Source organism: Phaethon aethereus (assembly GCF_964289735.1).
Source record: "Phaethon aethereus genome assembly, chromosome: 14".
NCBI classification, from domain to species: domain Eukaryota; kingdom Metazoa; phylum Chordata; class Aves; order Phaethontiformes; family Phaethontidae; genus Phaethon; species Phaethon aethereus.
Genome location: NC_138590.1, coordinates 11,785,520 through 11,807,853, shown reverse-complemented (window position 1 = coordinate 11,807,853; position 22,334 = coordinate 11,785,520). Strand labels below are relative to the sequence as shown.

Below are 22,334 nucleotides of genomic sequence, written 5' to 3'. Positions count from 1 at the left end.
CCATTACCCTGCCCTGAAAAAGAACCCCAAACAAAAACCAGCCCATGGCAAAGAGAGTGGCTGTGTTTAATTTATTGATCAATCAAAGCAGAGACCAATGTGGAACAGTCGTGGGAGCAGGGAAGAGTGGGTTCGACTGCAGGATTTGTAAGGGAAAAATCAGGGCGAAGGGTAGGGCTCCAGTGCTCAGCATTCACCACGGTGTTTGAGGAACAGAGTTCCCCGGCTCCACCTGAAGAGAAAGAGGGAGACCAAAATTACAGACACGGATCTCAGTTTTATAGTCTAACTTTACCCAAATAAGATAATGCTTTCACGCGCTCCAAGTTACAAAGTACTTCACTTAATGTTTCACCTCTTTCCTGATTCCCCAGGTTACATGCTTTCTCATGAGAAAGAGATTTGGGACAAACCCCATAATTTTGGACACCTCCTATGGTCACAGTTTAAATCATTCTGTCAGGGAAGGAGTCAGCAACTCTACGAGCCTGCAAACGGGGATCTGGATTTAATTGCAAGGGAAGGAGAAGACTTGGGCTTAAGATCTTCAGTGCCTGGGGGGTGACAGAGGAGTGAGCATCAGGAGAGGAACGCGGAGCAGGGATGGATTTATTGAGGGTCTAACGGAAGCTCCAGGGCTTCCACCCACACCAGCTGCCGGCGCTGTGTGTGTGTGCTCTGGCTTTTCTGGTTTCAAGGCTGCGCGATGAGCTCCATACTTACAAAACCGCGCTGCAGAACTGGCACTTGTTTCCATAAGTTTTGCCATCGGAGCCACAAAGGGGGTTATAGTCGGCGGTGCAGATGAGATTGCTACTCTTCTGCTCGCTGCAGTCAATCTGCTAATAATGGAGCAACAACAGGTTTTAAAGCTTTTGTTCCCCGTATTTTCCTGCACGAGTGCTTTATGTTTATGGTATGGCAAAGCATAAAAGCACTTTTCAGGTGCAGGGCTCTGTTGTTCTAGCGAGTCTGCAAACTCAAAGGCAGCAAATGTGCTCTCCTGGAGTGGCGTGAAGTGGGGAGAAGGTGAGTGGGGGGGGGAATCTAATAAATACTATTACAAATAGTGAAATGACTGTGCTGGTACGTCCAGGCTGGCCTCCCACGGGCTGCTCGGCGCTGGCTGAGCAGGCTGGCCGAGCAAGTGTACAGAAAGCGGGTGGTCGCTGCAGAACGTGTTCCCACGCGAGGAGTCACCGCTGTTACTGCTGGTAGTGTGTGACCCTCCTGCTCTCCCGCGGAAGGGGTAAGGCAGCATCTCGTGCTCAGCCCCTTTCCTGGTAAATGAAGGTCTCAGCACGCACTGACTGCTGCGCTCCCAGGTCAGAGGGGGAACTGCATATCTGAGTCACGGATTTGGTTCAATACCCTTTGACCCCGGCATGCTTTAACCATTTTCCTCAAATCCGATTTCCGGGCCAAATGCACCAGGACGGTGCAGGCATTTCTACTATTTGGCTATGATTCAGTGAATTTGTGTTGTACGGTGTATTGTAACAGCAGTTAAGAGTGCAGATTTCTGTGCTTACCTGGAAGCATTCTCCAACATTGCGCAGGTTTATGTCCATTCCGTTCCTTTGGGGAGAAAGCGAGTTGAGAGTGAATGAGCACAGCACAGGCGCTTCGTGAGTCAAGCTACCTCGCCAGGCTCTGAATGCCAACACGAGCACATACCGATCCAGAAACCCCTCCCGAGACCCAGCCCCTTCACTTACGCCACAGCGTTGCAGAAGTCGCACTTGTTTCTGTAGGTAAGCCCGTTGGTGCCGCAGATGGGCATGTACTCCAGGGTGCAGGGGACCGCACGTCCACTGCTTGATGTCAGGTAGCCAGTACAGTCGAGCTGGAACAGCCGCAGAACAACATTTTAATCTCTGCTGCCCTTTGCATCCATCCTGCATAATGGAGCACGGAGCAAGAGACCTCTCCCCCCTCCCCAGAGCTGCAAGGGAAGAGGGGATTCTAGCCCCAGCGTGGTGGAGTTGGAGGAACAAGAACAGTTGAAATCCTGCACATGGGTACAGCGTGATCCTGGAGTATCTGGTTTTTCCTGTCCTGAAAGGGGCTTCATCTCTGTCACCTTGAGGATTTTTACCGTGAACACCACCATGAAGGATCTTTGCCTAAAATGCCTTACGCGGCAGCAACTTTCGCTGTGAAATGTCGATGCCACTTGAAAATGGAGTTTACGCTCACCCCAAGTGTTTCTGCAATTACTCTGAGTGTACTGAAATGGAAGTCGTCGTATTACGTTAAATTGCACAACCAGAGTGTTTCTTTACTTTCTCCCTCTAAACTAAAAATAGAGATACTTCTCCACTTCACAGTAGCTCCATATATTGATAAACAAACTTCATGATAAACATTCTGATAGAATCATTTTTTCTGTTACAAGACTGATTTAGCCAAAATCCAAACTTCCTCTGGGAATTTCTCAGCTTCAACAAGTCTCTAAGTCTAAATCTAGAGAGAAGTGTTTTGATAATGTTGAAGCATTACTGAAATGAAAAGTTTCCATTCTTAACTCTGATGTTGTAGACAAAACAAAATTTTAAAACTCACTGATTTTAACTGTTCAAACAACATTTAAAAGAAATTATTGCAAAACTGAAATTCTTAATTTTCATTCCATTTCTGACAGTTTGAAATTGTGTGCTTTTAATACAGAAAAATCCTAGGCGAGGTTTCCGTCTAGGTCTCTGCCATCATTTCAGCCACCACTGCTCAGCGCAGCAGGAGGAGGAACCGATCTCAGACTGTACCTTAACACATCTTCCGTCGTGCTTCTTGTCGATGGCTCGGTTAAGGCTAGAGGGAGAGAGGGAGAAGGAAAGGAAGGATTCATCTGTTGATACCATGTAGTCATCTCACTCATTAAGTGTCTCCACTTGTAAAGCCCCTGTAATTAATCAGATTCAGGAGCTTTGACATTAGGGAAGACAGAAACTTATGAAAAATCTAGTCCACCCCACAATTAGTCACAACCCCAAAGGCTTCTGTCTGCTGCTTGAACTGGCATTGTAGGTAATCAGGAGACCTTATACTCACAAGATTTCTTTGCAGAGGGAGCAGTCGTTGGGGTAGGTCACGCTGTCGGTCCCGCAGACGGGTTTGTAGTGGCGGGGACAGACAAGCTGCAGTCTTCCAGACAACTGGTACGCGCCGCAGGAGGCCTGTTGAAGAGGACTTGTAACATCTCCAAGTGGAGAGAAGGGTGTGCTTGCTTTAATCATGTTTTCGCTGCATCGGGAGACTACTGTTGGTCATTTTTTTCCTCTGTCGTTCCTCCATGGTGAAGAGAGGGAACAAAACACACTGTGTTTCTTATAGCGTGCAAAAGCACCTTTTGGCTATTACAACTTCCCGTACTTTCAGCAAGCATTGCGGGCAAAAATGGTCATTCCTTGGGGAATCAAGACAGGGAAGAAATTTGGGCAGTTACTCAATAGTTGTATAGATTTTTGGCTGGCACTCTGTGCTGACTCTCACTCTACATTATTAATCACTGTCTTTTTTATCATCAACATGGTAAGATGTTATTCTCTGACAAAGATATTTTCTTCTTTTGGGGGAAAAGAGGTGGTATAATACTTAGGGGCACGTTTCCTTCTTCCTTTCTTGCTCACTCCCTTTTTTTTCCTCTCTCAAGCTTTCCCTGGGATATCGTGTAAGTATGAATTATTCATCTAGACTTAGAAATCAAGACTAAATGACAAAGAAGATCTACTACTCACCCGTCGTTGAGCAATAACAATACCTACAATAAAAACAGAGATTATAAAAACAGGGATTATAAAATACAAAAATTGGACAATGTCCTTGACTAAAATTCCTTTGGAATCATCACTTTCCCAACAAAGTAACCAATTAATACACTTTCTTACTACTGAGAAGTGATTGTTTTCCCAAATGTTTTATTTACTCCAAGTAAACAAGAAGTTATATGTTAAGATTAAAAAAACCAATTATTTGTGAAACCAGAAATTTTGACTCACTAGAGAAGAAATAGGAAATAAACTTCCCACCTTTTGCAGCGCTATTAACCCCACTAAGGCTCATAAGTTTAAATCAGACAAATGCATCCTACTGATCTATAGTATTTATCTGCACAAGGATAAAGTGCATTAAAAGAGAGCTTGCGCATTACTAAATCATCACATCTCCAAAAGCCTGAACTGTCCTTTAGGATGTATATATTAAGGGAAAGGTTCACAAAGACTAGACACAGATTGTAACAAAAACAACTTACCGGAAAGGCAGCTGAGAAGCACAAGCCCAGGAAGGGCAACGCTTCTTGTTGTCTTCATAGCGGAGATGGTTGTATAGTCTGTTACTTGCAAATCTGTTGCTGTTGAGTTCAATAGATGGTTCTCAGCCTTCTCTCTCTGCACTATATATATACATCTCCTTGACCTTGTGAAGTCATCCCATAAAGTAATTATTTGCTCTGTAAACTAAGAAAATTGTATTGATTATTGAGTTGAGCTCTAAAGAATACTTGTTTGTTAGAGAGATGCCCAGAAGAATTAAACAAAAATGTGAGCTACACCCAGCTTGTTAACAAAGGCGCCCTGCTGTACAATGAGTGATTTGTACTTTCCAAACAAGAGCACTGTCTCAATAGTAGATGTTGTGAAATTACGAATGGTAGTTGGTAAAGCAAAAAAACCCATTTGTTGAAAGTGTTTCAACTTGTGCACACCATATTACACACATTAGGTGGTATTTGGGCTCCCGGAGAGTTGCACGGTACACCAGGGTGGGGGGACAGCAGCATGGGACACTCTGAGCTTTTACAGACATAAAATTGGGTTAGGCAGGCATCAGTGTACCTTAAAGATGCTGAGGGCTCAATGAATCTCTCCACACTGTCTCCTATAGTTTCCTGGTACACTGGATTTCTCATCAACAGGAAGGAAGCAGTTATTGCAACAGGGAAGCATTAACTAAAACTTCAGAAGTTTATAAAACATTTCTATGTAGGAGCAAGAGTTATTAATCTGTTGGCAATGGGCATAAGTCTGATTAAGAAATTATGATAATAAGTAGCCTTAAATCTGGATTGGGATGTTTCCTTTTAATGGCAAGCAAGTGGTGCTCTGTGCAGGTGAAATCAGCTTCTTAATTCCAAAGACATTCAAGAAAAATTTGCAGCAGCTGCAAAGAGAAGGTGTGTCCTTGAGCTTCCCCTTTCCCCCCTCTATTATATGGCACTAAATTTAGAGTGTCAGCTGAAAGTCATGTTTTGGGGAGGATAGAAGTGAAGAATAGCGTGCTAGGCTCTGTTAAGTGGTTCAACTCTATCCAGTGTGTGGAAAAACAAATAAGGACTATTGCATAAAATCATACATTTTTGACTTAAGGTAGTCACAGAAGGAAGCGAAGGATGGAACATGTTTGTGCTTTAGAAGAAGCTTGATTCATACATGTGGCTTGAAGGCAGCCTGAGTTTTAAATAGAAAATCAGAATTGTTTTTCTTATTATCCTGGGAGATGTTCAAGTCTTGGCAAGGGCATATAAATCATAAAAACACAGCTGAAAGTGTAAGGGAACAGAAGTCGCAGAATAGAACTTGCGGGACTTTGCATCTTTGTATCAATGAAATCACTTTCCTGAAAAATAAATGAGTACTGTTATTTGGATCTCATTCACAAATAGCAGAAGTTGAAAGGTTCCTTTGAAAGCTGTTTCTTAGTTGTATTCTTAGCATCCTGAGTGACTTGACTCTCAGATTCCTTGAACTGATTGTGAGCATATTTGGAATAGAAGCAGTAATCACAGAAGCATTAATATTGATTATTCTCCAGGGGCAAGAATGCCGAAGCCTGGAAACAAGGCTTCCTCAGAACTTGCATCAGCCGCTGGTGAAGATGGCACATGCTGGCTCTGCGGTGGTTAGTGAGGCTACAGGAATGTAGTCTGTGTCCTCTCCAGCCCTGCGACCTGAGCTTCTCCATACCCACCTCCCATCGGAGATCCCCAGTTACCAGAAATCATGCTCCTTTTCCAGTTTGCCTCTCCTGCCCGGCTGAAATCACACAGGTCTCTCGGGAGTTGTTGCGAATGGCAAGGTATCTGCTAGGGAGCAGCATCATTCTCCTGTTTGGCCAACACCTGCCCTTTTATTAATTAGACCCGTTGGGGAGATCCCCCTCTGATCCGCATGCTGCTTCTGAGGCTGGGTAACCAGCCAGGACGGCTCCAAAAGCAGCTTTTTTCCTCCAGGAATCCCTGCCACTTCCCAGGGCAGCAGGAAGGGAAAAGAGAGGCAAAGGAAGAGTTGCTACAGGGTCCATGAGAAAGGACGGGAGATAATTGGTGGCAGTCAGGGCAGGGCGGCGAGAGCTGCTGGGCGAGGTGTGACGTGGGATTGCACAAGGAGCTCCATTAATAAGAAACAGAGGGAATGGGACAGAAGTAATTGCGGGGCAGCAGATGGGTTGAAAACAGGCATTAGGAGCAGTCACAAACAACTGCCTCCATGCATTTGGAAGAGCGAGCTTCGGCACAAGTCATACAGGTTGCAAACGGGAAGGGCAAAGTGAACTCACGTGCCAAAACCCCTCGGTGATATTCAAGAGTATCATGATGGTGGGCTCAGTAAAGTGACTTTGGGCGTAGAATTATTTTAACATTTCTACAGATATGAGATCCATAGAAAAGTTTAAATAAAACTCTTGCTGTTATTTCAAGTTCTTAGAGGTCAAACATTCAAGAAGTTTATGGCCACATGAATGGGATAAACATTGGTAGTCATATGATGGATCCTCTTGTATTAAGGTACATTTTCAATAACTCTGGAAATTCTGCCCAGTTTCTAATCCAGCATTGTTTCTTCCTATAGCTGTGATATTTTCCTGGGAATCTTTTCCTCTGGTCTTGAGACTCCCTATCTCAAGTAAGTCCATAATCTACTACGACCTAAAACAATCTTCATTTCTGTTCTCTGCTTTAGTTACTTTAGTTACGTGCCACAGGCTTCATCTGGCTACAAAGAGAAATGATACTTCTTGATTTTTTTGGGGCAGGGAAGCTGGACGTGTGCATGCAAGACCGCGTGTTGTTATTCCAGCAGCGGTATCGTTGTCCTTGCTCCCGTACCCCGCCGTCACACTCCGCACCATAATCAAGAATAAAGTGGTACTATGCTCCAGAGACAAATGCAAAATGCATTTCTTTGCCAGTGACTAGCGATGTGGCACACTGCAAGAGCTCCCAAAACAGGTTGCTGTTCCCAGACCTCTGCACACGGGGGCAGAACTGGATCTTCTATGAGAACATGAATTCAATTTACAGCAAGCAGAGCCCCTGCTCTAAGCCGCACTCATCTCATATTTCTCCTTGTAGTTCAGTTATCTGATTGCTGCCAGCATATCTCCAGTCTTTTAAGCATAGATGATATCACAGGCAAGGGTGTCTGGAATAATTTGACTGTCTGGGAGGCGTATTCTAGCAGCAAAAGGCTGAGGACCTGGCCCTGCACATCCCAATCCCTCAGCGAATCTCGGCTCTGCCTTGCTGCAATAGCTCTGACACAGCCAGCCCCCAAAAACGACATCTCCAAGTAATTTTCTTTTAAAACATCATTTTATTTTTCTCCGCATCGAGAAAGAACATGGTAACAAACCGTTTATCCTGAATGAAGCCTCAGAGAGAAACTGCATTAACAGAAAGGTCTAGACTGGCCTGAGGTATATTTTGGCCAGCAACAAGTAGAACAATACACTAAAACAGAAGCATTGGTATAAAATAGAGCAGAACAAAATAACTACATGCAATGTGTTAATCAGGTTGTGGGGTAATTGAATGGCATTTCCTAAATTCACAAACATCAGATAATGACATAAAGTGCCGAGGTACTGCTTAAAGAATTGTACCATAAAATACCTCGGCAGGCAGACAATGTTTCCTGCCTTGAATTTCCTGGAGGGAGAGTTAGATTAGTAATGGTGAGAGGATTTTGTGTTGTTGTGGCAGGATTTTATTGAGCAGCAACAAAAAAAATTATTTCCAATGAGATGCCCATAAAAGAGGACTGTCTTCCTCTCCATCCCAAGGAGCTGCCCCCCTGGGGCAGGGGGCCGGGGCTGACCTGGGGTCCTGCTCCACCCTGGGTTACTCCTGCAGAACTGCGTCAGGGTGGAGGAGTTGTCCTCGTTCATTTCGACTCGTGGTTTCCCCTCAATTGCCTGGTGGATTTTCCTGCTTAAGCAGACACGGCCCCTGGACGATGCCCCCTGAGGACCACTGGGATCTTGAGCGCGATCAGGAGCTCCACTTCTGTCCAAGGCGTGAGGGCTCCTGGGGGCCATCCTCACCCTCTCTGCTGCTCCCCATGAAAGAAAATAAGTGCTGGAGCTGTGTTCCCTTAGCCCTGATTCCCTTGCTCGGTGGAGGGGGCCAAGAAGGAGCATGAAGCCCCTGAGCCACACACCACCAGCATCACCTCCCAGAGCCTCAGTTTGTCTTGGTCCTAAGAAATTGCATCTGCCTCTGAAATGCATTCCCATGCACACCTCCCTCTCATAGGAGGGACATTCAAGCCCAGGGAAGGGACTTGCCACTAAACGGTTGCAGAGAGTCATGTCTCTTGGAAATAAATTGTCTCCCTTCAGAGAGTGGCTCGCTCCAGTCTCTGGAAAGTGACACATTGTCACTTAAGATCATTAACTATTTGACTGTGCCACACTGCCAGCGCTTCACTGCTAATGAATAATAAATTAACGCTATGACTCTGAGCCCTTCCTTTCATCAGCCAAGATTTCCAGAGGCCGAAGAATCTCAAAGGATCCTCTACAAGCAACAGTCAACGTAATTACCTACAAGCAGCAGCTAAGTGGTGGGTGAGGTGTAGAAAGAGGCTGCGGTAGCGATTGCTAGCAGTCCTCCGAATGTCAGGTCTGTTAGGACTGACTGCCCACTGGTTTTCTGCAATACCCCGCACTGATGAACGTTGCAAACATGAACGTGGGCAGCCGGGTACCCGCCTGTCCAGAGAAAACATCCTGTCTCGTTGCTTTGGGAAGCGAACTGCCAAAGGGCTTCTTCCACCTAAAGGTGGGTTTCCAACCCTTCTTGCAAGGGGGAGAGATGCAGCTGGGAAACTGCTTTTCTTCACCACTTCTCCTCTGGGCATAAGAAATCGGGACTAATCCTGGAAACTGAAACAGGGATGTGCAGCTCCCGGTGCCAGCAAGACCCTCTGTGCCTTTTACAGAGCAGCCACAAAACACCCCCAACTGCAACAGTCTTGGGACTGGCTCTAATTGTGTGGATGTTTAGGTTTGCCTGGAGCCTCTGCATGCTGCCAAAGTCTACCCTACAGAACTGCGGGGGGGGCAGCTGGTATTTGACAGCAGCGGTTAGGGAGGCAGAGAGTTCCTCTCACCCAAGCAGAGTGTCTGTCCGGGGTGCCCTTAGTGGAATAAATTGACTGGCGCATTGCACCAGGATGCATCTCCAGACCCGGTTTTCTTTTGGAAAGCTGGATGAAGGCAAATGCCCTCAAAATCTACCCATTGCCTTTGCGGTTAGCGTTGATTTCTTTGTAGATCAGAACAATGTATTCCCTCTCCCTGTAATTTGCCCATTAATACCCGCACCCCAGGATTGTTGCAGTGATGTAGTCATGCAACATCTTAGGTGAAAACAGAGTGAGACATATTATTAAAACAAGACATAAAAGCATGATGGCTTTTTTATTACGCAGAGGATTCAAGATTCATCATGAGCTTTAAAGTTTCAGGACAAGGCTTTAGGGGAGCATCTGCCATGGGGAACATTGCCAGAGAGGATTCCTCTTTCTGAGCTGAAGCCTGTCAAGAAGTTAACACTCTCGAAGATATCTCAAGCAAAGAGTCTGACGGCTTCTCCTGCACAGAAAGAAATCAGTACCTCAGAGACAGAACATCTGGGCTTTTACTCTTTGCCTCTCCCTCTGGTGAAGGATATATCATAGAGGAACTTAACCAAAACAGAAAACTTCTGAACACTGTTCCACCTATTTCCTTTTATTACTAACATTCAAAGACAAGATAAGATAAAAACCTAATCTAAAGGAAGAATAAATAGTCTGTAGGAAAGACAGAAAAGCTCTGGAAGAAAGCTCTTCAGCAATTACTTAACAGGGAAATGAAGAACTCTGTTAAATGTTACCGTTTTATACCTGAAAGAAAGGAATTCCTGCCAAATTGTCCCAATAAAAAACTGGCCCTTGCTAGTGAGAGAACAGGCAAACACAAAATAAAGGAACCTTACTTCTCCAACCAATCTCCAAGACTGATCAGTTAGTTCAAGCTAAGATAGTTCACCATTTAGTTAGTGAAGAGATTTATTTTCATACATACAGGAATGCATTGCAGAATAAGCATTTATTGCCGTATGTTATGCCATTGGACCCACAGTGTGGGACGTACTCCATCGTACAGACAGCTCTGGGTACCACGTAGTTACTGCAATAGCCCTGCAGATAGATGCAAGTATGTTCGCCAAAAAAATCTCAACAACAGATATGTAAGACAGGTGACAGTAGGAGACCCCACACACAGCCTGAGCTCCCCCCAGTACTGGCCAGCAGCAGATGCTGAGAAAAAGCCCAGGGACAGGGCAGGAGCACGGTGGTACGTTGCCTCCGGTGATGTGGAGCCTGCGTAACCATCGTAAATGCTGCTGCAGTAACTTTGACAATAACTTGAACACGAATTGAATTCTGCACTACTTGTTGAAACTATCAGCAGATTAAAATGGCAATTTCACCCAATAATATCTGTGGCAAATATTGTTCAGACGGCTGGGTGACTCAGGATTTTCAAATGCTCAACCACAATGTGATTAGTAGGGATTTATGTGGAAACTGCTTTAAAAAGAAATTATGGAAAATAGAAAGATTTGTCCCTTACCGGCAGTGCATCAGTACCTGTAAAAAAGAAAAAAAGAAAGAAATATGATACAAATGCAATTCATGGGTTCTGTTAGAGTTAAAAAACCTGTGGATGCATGCCCTGAATATGCAAGTTTCAATTCACTGTTTGTTAGCAAATTACTTCTTGGACAAAGGAATTTCAGGTAAAATTTTGTGCCGTATTTTATGTTTATTCTGTAGTATAATTTTTTTAATGCGGGTTACAGCGAAGGTGGAAAAGGATGTACAAAATGAAAGCAGAGAAGGTCATTCTCCATGGTTCAAAGGATAGAGCAGGACGTGTACTCAAAGCTAAGCAAGTTATTGAGGCAAACAGGGTCATAAAGCTGGCAAATACAGAGAGGCAGCGTCTCACATGCATTGCCAGAATAGTTCTTAAATAAGAGGAGTATTTAGTGAAATGTAAGTTTAATAAAGCTTCTACAACTATTCAGGTTCTCAAATTGCATCTCAGTTCAGGATGACTACAAGAAATGTTCGCTTTCATTCAGTAAAATAATTTGTGTTTCTGCAACATTTCAGAGGTTAAATACTTGATGTCTGAGTCTCCGGGTTGTACCACGTACATGTCACTTCTTTCATTATGCATAAACTAGTGCTGAGAGCAGAGCTGTTCCCACAGTTGTTCTTACCCACTCAGTTCTGTTGCTAAAATATTACCCCATAAGTGATAGTCTTTGATGTCAAGTCTTTTCAACACTATCTTTCTAGGAGTAAATAAGTCCTTGCAGAATGAAGCTCTTTCCAGTCTGAGGATGTTTTTGTGGTTTTAAAGACAGCCAGCACTTACTCAAAGGCAGAGCAGGAGGCAGTGAAGCTACTCACCTGTGCTGCAGCAAAGGGCTAGAGCAAACAGCAGCAACACGTCTTCATGGTGGCTGAAGTGTCCGCGTGCAGCGGAGCTTGTGTTCTGCTTGGTAAACGTAGCTTTAATTCTGCCCTCAGGTGCTACCCACGCTTATATGTACGCATGCATGTGTGTGTGTGCGCGCGTTCATATTTGGCTTATCCACCCTTATTCTGCAGTAACATTCCTGGTCTTTTGGTGAGGTGGCAATCTCGACAGAGGTAAGCTACGCTGTAAGCCAGGAAGAATGCTTCTTCGTCAACAGGAGTCACAAGAAGTCTAGGTATGTTAGATACGTGTATTGGGGCTGGCTGAGATGGAGTTAATTTTCCCCATCCCAGCCCTCACAGTGCTGTGCTTTGTATCGGTAGCTAGAGAGGTGTTGAGAGCACACCAGTGTTTTGGCTGCTGCTGAGCAGTGCTCACACCAAGGCTGTCTCTCCAACGTTCCCCTTCACCAGTAGGCTGGGGGTGGGCAAGATCTTGGGAGGGGACACAGCCAGGACAGCTGACCCAAACGGACCAAAGGGATATTCCATACCATACGACATCAGCTCAGCAATAAAAGCTAAGAGAAATGAGGAGCGGGGGCATTCATTATTACACAGTTTGTCTTCCAGAGCAACCATTACATACACTGAAGCCCAGCTTCCCAGGATGTGGCTGGACATCACCTGCTGATGGGAAGTAGAGAATCAATCTTTTGTTTTCCTTTGCTTCCGCACACGGCCTTTGCTTTTGCTTTATTAAACTGCCTTTATCTTGACCCACAAGTTTTTTTCCATCTTATTTTCCCCACTCCATCCTGCTGAGGAGCAGCTTTGGTAGGCACTGGCCATCCAGCCAAGGTCAACCCACCACAGCACTTTTTTGTCTCCCAACGTGGGGCATGAGGAATTCAAGACAAGGATAGTAACTGGGCATGGACTGAGCACAGCTAGAGAGCTAAGAGCGGAAATCAGGGGAAATTTCTGTTGTAATTGTGGTGAAGGGACAAAGGGTGGATCATGTGTAAATTGGCTACTTTCGTTCACTGTTGTGATGATGTTATTTTCATTTTGGTGTGGGGAATTCTTTTTTGTTGATGTGAGTTAAGTTTGTGAAGATTGTGTGATCAATGTGGATTTTAATGATAATTCTTAAATATGTGATTCATGGAGGTGAGGGGTAGAATGTACTGGGTTTGTATGGCAAACTTTTGATAGCAGAAGGCTGCAGGGGCGGCTTCTGTGAGAAGCTGCCAGAAGCTTCCCCCATGTCTGACAGAGCCAGTGCCAGCGGCTCCAGGACGGACCCGCCGCTGGCCAAGGCCGAGCCCGTCAGTGACGGTGGCAGCGCCGCTGGGGAACGGAGTTAAGAAGGGGGAAGGGGGGAACCAACAACTGGGCGACTGCAGTGGGAGAAAGGAGCGAGAATATGTGAGAGAAACAACTGCAGCCCCCAGCCCAGAGCAGGAGGGGCAGGAGGCTCCAGGCGCCGGAGCAGAGGGTCCCCGGCAGCGCCTGGGGAAGCCCCCGGGGAGGCCGGCTGTGCCCCTGCGGCCATGGAGCTCCACGGGGGAGCAGATCTGCACCCGCACCCGGGGAGGGCCCCACGCCGGAGCAGGGGGATGCCCGAAGGAGGCCGTGACCCCGTGGGCAGCCCGCGCTGGGGCCGGCTCCTGGCAGGGCCTGTGGCCCCGTGGGGAGAGAGAGGAGCCCCGGCTGGAGCAGGTTTGCTGGCAGGACCTGGGACCCCGCGGGGCCAGGCTGGAGCAGCCTGTTCCTGAAGTACGGCACCCATGGGGGGACCCAGGCTGGAGCAGCCTGTTCCTGAAGGACGGCACCCGTGGGGGGACCCAGGCTGGAGCAGCTGGTGAAGAACTGCAGCCCGTGGGAAGGACTCACGCTGGAGAAGTCCGTGGAGGACTGTCTCCCACGGGAGGGACCCCAGGCTGGAGCAGGGCAGAGGGTGAGGAGTCCTCCCCCTGAGGAGGAAGGAGCGGCAGAGACCAGATGTGATGAACTGACCACAACCCCCATTCCCCGTCCCCCTGCGCTGCTCGGGGGGAGGTAGAGAAATTGGGAGTAAAATTAAGCCTGGGAAGAAGGGAGGGTGGGGGGAAGGGGTTTTAAGATTTAGTTTTTATTTCTCGTTATCCTACTCTGATTTGACTGGTAATAAATTAAATTAATTTCCCCAAGTCAAGTCTGTTTTGCCCATGATGGTAATTGCTGAGTGATCTCCCTGTCCTTCTCTCTCCCCTGCCCAGCTGAGGAGGGGGTGATAGAGCAGCTTTGGTGGGCACCTGGCTTCCAGCCAGGGTCAACCCACCACAGTTCCTTTTTGGCAACTCAGGTGAGCCTCTAACCCACAACCCCCATGGGGGAAGCTTCTGGCAGCTTCTCACAGAAGCCTGTAGCCTCACCACCACCAAAACCTCACCGCGCAAACCCAACACAACATACACTTTGTGTCGTTATTTCGAGTGAAATGTGTGACAGGTTCCTTCTGAAGGACCATAGAAAATTCCTGCAGGCAAAAGAGCAGCTGTACAAACCTAAGCAGCAGATTTTCTGTGCATGCACCTATCAGTCCCTATGTATGTGCAGTGTTTTTTCACAAGCAAGATGTTGAATGAACCACTGCCAGAGTGGAAAATCTCTACTTTCATTTTCATGCTTCATCCCAGTAAAATATCATTAAGTTATAGTGAAACCAGGAAAGTAGTGAACTGGGAAGGCAAGCAAGAGGGTGTCCCAGATACTGAAAGGAGTCCTTGGACTGGACAAGAGATGGAGCAACTTTTAGGGGCATATGCAAAGAACTTACATTTGTTATTTCCCCTAAAAACCATTAAGCATTGTGGGTTAGATTTGTAGTGGACTGATAGTCTGATAATGACAGAATGGTGCGAGACCCGAACCTGGATCCCAGAAAAGTTAACCCTATCTGGAAATCGCTGCTTCATCCATCTGCCCATTTCAACATAAATCCTTTGTTTTACCACCAAAGCATCGCTTCTTTGGATGACTTTATTCCATCAAGGAAAACAAGCACCCCTCTACCTTTGGCTCCCAGAAGAAATGCGTATGGGAGATATTACTTTTTAGAGGGGATATGCCCAACTTATTTATCTTTCTCTTGTGTGGATCAAAAAAACACCAATTCAATACTCCAACAGAGGACAAAAGCAAAATAAATTTCATAGACAATACGCCAATGGCAGGTCACACTCTCAAAAAACAGAAGGATACTTTGTCCTTGGATTGTGAAACACTGCTGAAATATTCCTTGGGCTGAAAAAGAGTATTAGGTTATTAAAGACTAAGAGAGAAGACAAATAGGCAGGAGTATGAACCATCCCTAGGAAGGCATTTATCTTAAAACACTTGGAGGTTGTTAAAGGATGATTTCAAGATGAGAAAGACCTAGAAAAAAGTCATTTGGAGGACCTAGACAAATAGGCAAGGCCCACTCACATCTGAAAAATATGGGCTTTGCTAACAGGCTGCCCTTGCAGAGTGCTACGCTTCAGGTGAGGACTGTGCTGGCGAGGCCAGGGATCAGCTCTTGGTGCAGACACCACCCCAGTCTGAACCGCTTTTGCTGATGATGCCTACGCAGAGAAAGCGTACCAGACATACCTTAGGAGATATCAGCTAGCATCATTGTTTCAGAGCGGTATTTCAGCCCTTTACAATGTCAAATCTCTAAAAGGGTCTGAACACTAACATAGGCTGACTATCATTTATGTGTAAAGCCACACAGCTCTGAGGTTTATGTGTCTGTATTTAATTTTCTGCCTTTTATGAGAGGGAGGACAGCAAGATGTTGTTCTTGTTATATCCCAGAGCTATGAGAACATAACCTATTCAGCCTGGCATCATAATTCAAAAAAAACAGAAGAAAATGTTTCATGAGACAACACATGAAACAAGACAAAGAAATGTTGCTGATTTAGTTTATTGAGAAAGAAAATCAGGAGTGAGCCGAGTTCCCCAGAGAGCAAGATGAACTGAGGTGAGATCTTTAGCTGGGATTTGCCAGTGGGGATCCTGTGGTGAATTCTCTCAGCACCGATACTCAGCATTTTTCAAAATGGCTTAAAGTGAGAGTTCCATTGCTGTTCCTGAAAGCAAGGAGAGGAAAAAATGGATTAGACCCAGAGTCCTGCCTGCTATGATCTGTCTTTTTACATGGCTCCTAGAGAAGACACCAGGTAGGATCCTGCCCCAGAGCCAAAGGATTTGCAGACTCAGAGTCCCGTTAGCTATTTGATTACTAAGAGGTGAGTGAAATCATTTAACCCAGTCTTAAGACTGAAAATATTTTTGGGGAAACTATAATGAAAACTCACATTTTGTTTTCTTTGCAACATGCAAGAAAAATTTCATTAAGGTTAATGGTCTTCAAACCATTCACACTAAAAAAACCAGACATAGTTCTTTGTATGCTCTAATGAAAAGAAATGAATGGTTGACATGAGGGTATTCTCTCCTGCCCCAAATCCCTAATCAACACTGGCCAGCAAACAAGAAAGTGGCAACTGTGCAAACTTGTGCCCATAAGAGGCAACTGATAACATGAATGTGATCCATGTTTGTACATACACGACTGCATTGCAGAAGTTACACTTATTGCTGTATGTTTTGCTGTCAGAGCCACAGAGAGGCATGTACTCAAGTGAGCAGACAGGTTTAGGGTAGTCACTGCAGTCAACCTGCAAAAAAAAAAGTCTAATGTGAAGGATATGACGGAGTCAACAGCAGAAGGGCTTGAACCCCTAGCTACCACTGCACTGCTAATGATAACTATCTAACTAAAAGTAATTAACTTCCTTGCACAATCTGATATAAACTGAGGTGTCAGTTCCTCCTAGGCCAGAAGAATTTAATAACATAAAAATAGATCATAATTTCCTGTTTGAAAAGATTTGTATCATAGCCTGACCACAGCATTTCTCAGCAGCAGCAGTTCACTCTGCGAACGTGCCACACTCCTGGTCGCGTTGCACTGTGTTCCCAACCTGGCCAGGAAATTAAATGGAAAAACACTGGTGTCTGGAGAAGTGTAGGTGCTGACGCCTGTGTAAGGGTCCAGTATCTCTCCCGTAGTCTTAAAACATGAAGATCAGGACTTAGCTAGATACTGTGAGAGTGGGATTTTGTCTCTTTGTGCAATGGGTGCTACTTTTGCTGAAAGGTAGCGTAGTGCAAAAAAATGTATACGGGTCCAGGAAGAGGCTGAGGAATTTCATGGAGGAGAAATCTATCAAGGTTTACTGACTACACAGAAATTGCACCTAGCTCAGATCCATCACTTGAAAATAGCTAGAGGTGGGAAGAGTAGAAGCCCCATACATACTCACTCTACTCTTAATCTCTCCTACAAAATCCTTACGACCCCTGCTAAAAGCAGGCTCTGCATCAAGCCATCACAGGCTTCATGTTCCATTGGTCTGACCCCAAAAGCCATTCTCTGTTCTTATTCTCAGTTCTGCCCTCATGGGTTATTTCTGCTGCTGCTCTTTGACCGATCCCTTCTCGTGCAGTCACCCTTTTCCTTTTCCGACGTTGGCGCGGATAACATGTATTATGGGCGGAGGAAGCAAAACCTTCCCTGTGCCGAAGCGCAGCAGCAGCGACAGTCCTGTAGGACGCTGCAGACACTGGCAGTGCTTCCCCTGACATCAGTGGGACTGGAACCCCCTCCCTCATCGTGCAGCTCACTTACTGTAGCAACTTCCTTCTGACATTCACCGTCGTGCTTCTTGCCAACACTGGTTCCGGGCTCCCTGGGGAGGGAAGAGACCCATGTTAGGGAGCTCTGCGAGCAACCTTCTCTGCTGAACCCCGTGTCCCAGCAATGCTGATCAGCCTCAGGTATGGGATACAGGAGACGTTCATCTTAGGTTGTGTCCGCATGGTTCTAGATACCAGCTCAGCTGGTGCCACAGCCTGCTGAAGCGCTTTTCTATAACGTGATGTGAAGGACAAGGGGTGGTCCAGGGTGTTAGAGTGAACGAGGAGCTAGGTGTGTGGCAATGAAGATGAACGTTAGGTTAGATGCTGTCCTCTGCAAGGCAGCATCTGCCACACAGTCCCTTTTAACTTACTTAAGAGAAATATTCTGTCCCATGTTAGATCCCCACCCAGCTCTCTACTTCTCTCTGTAGATCAAAGGCACAGTTTTCCTTTTAATCACAAAGGAAAACAGGGTCTAGTTACCAGGGAAAGAGGAGGGTCAAAGTTCAAGCACCTTACAGAAAAAGCCTTGGTAGAAGTCCTGATATTCAGAGTAGCAGCTGTGGGGAGCGCTAAGCACTCGTTGTCTCTCACAGGAGAGCTCTGCACACGCAGTACTCACAGGTTGTGGGCACACAGCAGGCACTCGTTGTCGTAGGTGACCCCATCGGTACCGCAGATGGGGCTGAGGGCTTTGTTGCAGAGCAACACCACTTTGCCATCCTCATTTGTTGTGTTGGGATATTTACTGCAGTCCACCTGTTGAGGGAACATGCAACAAAGCACTGGTGAAAGCTTACTTATGGGAAGCAAGGAGATCTGGTGAGTGGCCACTTAGGATACCACCACAGCAGGAAAATGCTTTTTTGTGTCACTATGACGACATTTCATGTGAAGATAACGAACACAAGAGTCTAACATCTCATATGTCCCCTTATTTAGTGTTTGAATTATTTCTTGGGGGAGTCAATAAGCAGCTTTGGCCACTCAGAAGCAGGGCATGCCCCTTGTTTTGCCCTTGGTTTCACTTACAGGGACAACTTTGCATTCTCCATCGTGGTCTTTGCTGACATTGGTTCCATATTCTCTGGAGAGGGAAAGACAAATGTTAGGAAGTTCAGCAAAGACTCCTTGCTACATCCTAGGGGCTGGAAATATGTAACTAATAGAAGGGAAAGCTGACTCTTTATCAGTCTTACATATATTTTTTGAGAAGGCAGAGCCATCCTCCCTCACCAGCTAGCACTGAGAGGTTGGCAGGGTTGTAAAGACCCTGAGAGCTTTAGGACCATTTTGGGCAGTTCAGAGCAGAGCAACTCTCCACCTTTTTGCTCTGCTTTGCTGTGATGAGATGTGCCCTAGGGGCTTCCATCTGGCTGATCCTTGAGCTGGAGAATAAAGTACACCAGCAAAAGAGAGACATGGCGACTAAAGTCATGTCTAGGCAACGGAGTGCCATGCAGGGATACCCAAGCTCATTTTGAAGGAATTAACACAAGTGACTTATGACAGATCACTGCTTGTTGAAGAGTGGTGCTGCCAGGAGTCCTAAGCATGAGCCTGAGGTCTCCTATGCAGTACGTACATGTTGTAGGCACAGAGCAGGCACTCATTGCTGTAGGTGGTCCCATCAGTACCGCAGATGGGGCTGAGGATCTTGGTGCAGACCAACACCTCCTTGCCTTCCTCATTTGTAGTGTTGGGATATGTGCTGCAGTCCACCTGCCAAAGGAACATCCAGCAGCAGGGTGGAGAAGACATTTTACATTCACGACTCATTTTGTACAAGACAGTGACCAGATACAACCGGCAGTGGGTTTTTCACTACCACAGCACAAACTGGTGCTGGTGGGTCAATCTGGCAACTGGTGAATCATTCCTGCAGAGACTTCCCCACACAGCAGGAGAGGAGGAGGAGGAGAGGGCTATAGGCATGCAGCCCCCAGATGAGGTAAATCAGCAGTGGTCCCTTACACTCACTTGGCACCATTTTACAAAGCCTATCCACTGGTACCTCGTTCTTATATTCTTGTGGCCCCTCCAGTGCACTTCTGTTTCTATTCTTTCATTCTCAACACACTGATCATGTTTTTTTCAGAGGAGCAAGACTAATGACCTGGTGCGTGGAAGCTGGAGTGTCTCATAGTGTTTTATTCTTTCGGTAGGTTGCCTTCGGGTAGGCACCGATACCACAGTCTATTGCTATCAGTTTAGAGCCAATCACATGTGACCAGCTTAAAGCTTAGACCAGTTTAAAGTTGGTGAAAAATGAATTAATCAAAACATTTTCTATCATTACTACTACTACATTATTAACAGATAGCATAGATGTAGAACCAAGAACAGTATAATTTAATGTTTTACACTGTAAACATTAAAACATTAAACATTTACAACGACACTAGTTTCACCCTAGGTGAAAAACAGCTAAGCATCTACAGGCCTGAGCTTTTTCCCATTCCTTTGGTTATGTCTGTACCAGGCCATATTCTTGAGAAAAGTGGCAGAAAGAAATCTTCCACTCACCTCAACCCCAAAGGCAGCGTCTGGAAAATAAGAGAGAGGCAGAAAGTGTGAAACAAAGCCAATATGATAAGACCTCATTTAAAGCTGGAAATCTGGATGTAAAATTCCTATACACAGGACAAAACTGAATGATTTCCAGTGATTAGTTTCCTGAACTAAATAAACTATATATGAATCTTCTTTTTTTCTATGTTGGTAAGTATAATAGCATTGCTTATTGCTAGCTGTGATGAAACACGTTTTTGAATAGCTTTGTTCTTTTTTATTTTGAGATAGGTAGCCTTATTAATTGAAAATAGAATAGCTTTTCCTTCCTTATCTTTTTACACATCAGTTTTGGCCCTAAAGAGCTTCTGTTACATGTCTGAAAAGAAACCTGAGTCAATACAGATAAATGCAAATGCAAATAGTCACCCACAGGATAAGCAAATACATACAGCATCTGTTGTCAGGAACATGCATTTTAAAGAAGCTGAGCATGGAAAAAAAATTGTCTTTGACTTTGTAATATTATCAGATGTAAATATGCAGTGAGAACATCAGACTCTGGCCTGTTTTCATCTCTTGTTTCTCCATTAGCAGCAAAAACATTGCAGGAAAGTTGCCAGGCTCCTGCAAAGAACTTACTTGTGCCATTACAATATTTTTTGCAACTAGTTACTGGAGGTCTGACCACCTTGTTATGGCCTTGTTCCAAGTATTTATCCATTTGTTGTAATTGTACAACAAATGTAAGCAGTGTAACAGCATTAAAACAACAGTGTGAAAAGTGTAACAGCACTAGTTACCAGCACAGAACTCCACTTGCAGCTATTTGTGTTTATGACGGACAACCAGCTACAACAGTGACCCATTTAAGATTGTCCTGAAATCCGCTCCGACATCTTCTGCCAACGTACTGAGGCAACCTAGTGCTTTACAGGAGAAGATTTTCTCTCTTTGAAGCCGCTATCTTACCCTTTTAAAGACAACCAGGACTCAGACATGAAGTCTTTGCGGCGCCTTGAGAGTTACTCACCTGGGAAGCAGCAAAGCGCGAAGGAGAGGAGCACAAAAACACCTGCTGTGGTCATGGTGGAAGTATTTCCTGAGTCTGCAGGCTGCCTGCTCCTGCTCTGCTCGTGAGATGGGTTCTCCAAGGCTGACCGCAAATATATACAAATGCAATGTCTAAACTGTTCAACTGTAACATAAACCAACCAGCAGAATCTGTCACCAGTACAATGAGGCTGGTAATATTTATTGAGGTCTTGACTTTCAGGTAATGGTCTGTGTCTGCTAGGCAATTGATTTTGGCTGGACATCTGGTTAATAGCTTGAGACAAGTATCACATGTTCTCAGTGGTCAAAACCAAACAAACAGACTTTTAGAGAAAAAAAAAACTCTTTAGGATTCTAGTAGAAATGTAAAGAGCACAAAACATTGAGGGTAGCAAACAGCGGGTCCTTCATTTGCTTCTGCAGAGAAACGTCTCCCATTAGGGAGCAGCTTAGGCAGAGCCTGCAGTACTACCCTGTTTGCAGATCAAGCTGTAAGAGTCTCTGCTTTCCTGTCTGGTTTTGGGTGGGGGGGTTTCCTCATTCCCAGATATTCACTACTAGGTATGAACATGGGTCAAGGGTGGCTTTGCCATGAGCAGAACTGGCTAAGCTTTGTCAGGTGAGTCTGGCAGGACTGTGTCTAGCCTGTGAAGCTAATGGTATCTAGCATTGGTTTGATAAAAGAAATGGCTTCTTGACCGTTTCGCTGCCTGGGTATAGAAGAGGTCAGTAGAAGACTTGAAAGCAGGTTAAATTCTGTCAAATGCCACTAAAAAGGTCACTTGAACCTCATAAGCAGGGAGCACTTATTTACAGACCTAGTCACAGTTAAACACACCGACTGACTCAAAGTGTTCCACTAAGCCATCTTAAGAACAAAAGACACTGAAGCTTTGGAAACCTATTTACATAGCACCACTACACTTCAAAGTACAGTATGTCCTTTCCCCCTACAGATATTTTAGAACATTATACTCAAAACATAGAGGCTGCCCCAATTTCCCTCCATCTTGCACCTCCAGTCTTTGTGCTATCTCCACCTGGCTCCTTCCTAGGAAGAGGTCTGGACCTCCGCTGTTTTTTTAGCAGGTGTAATTTTGCAGGAGTGGGTTCTGCCTTTAACCTAAGTTTCTCACCATGATCCCTTTCATGGGTCCGAAATGGCAGGCACACCTGGATTTTTTTGGTCATGGGAGCTAAGTGTTGTGCTTAGGATAGACTGCAGCACCGTGGGAGCTGCAGAGCAAAAGATGCTTTACAGGCACTCCC

At 45.4% G+C, this 22,334-nt stretch overlaps 2 protein-coding genes across 2 annotated transcripts; both read right to left on the bottom strand.

The window, feature by feature from the left end:
- Nucleotides 1–676: 676 nt before the first annotated feature.
- Nucleotides 677–3,236, bottom strand: LOC309410124 (ovomucoid-like; the record flags this gene model as incomplete). The annotated part of the gene is made up of 5 exons (XM_082006463.1): nucleotides 677–839; nucleotides 1,533–1,578; nucleotides 1,719–1,846; nucleotides 2,766–2,811; nucleotides 3,052–3,236. 5 exons carry the CDS (start codon nucleotides 3,234–3,236, stop codon nucleotides 720–722), a joined length of 525 nt encoding a protein of 174 aa, XP_081862589.1. The 3' UTR covers nucleotides 677–719.
- A 12,601-nt stretch (nucleotides 3,237–15,837) lies between these two features.
- On the bottom strand, nucleotides 15,838–21,097 carry LOC309409748 (ovomucoid-like; the record flags this gene model as incomplete). Its single annotated transcript, XM_082005957.1, has 8 exons — nucleotides 15,838–15,883; nucleotides 16,365–16,474; nucleotides 17,488–17,548; nucleotides 18,121–18,257; nucleotides 18,531–18,585; nucleotides 19,084–19,220; nucleotides 20,025–20,044; nucleotides 21,043–21,097. The coding sequence occupies 8 exons, from the start codon at nucleotides 21,095–21,097 to the stop codon at nucleotides 15,838–15,840; spliced, it is 621 nt and encodes a 206-aa protein (XP_081862083.1).
- Nucleotides 21,098–22,334: the final 1,237 nt, after the last annotated feature.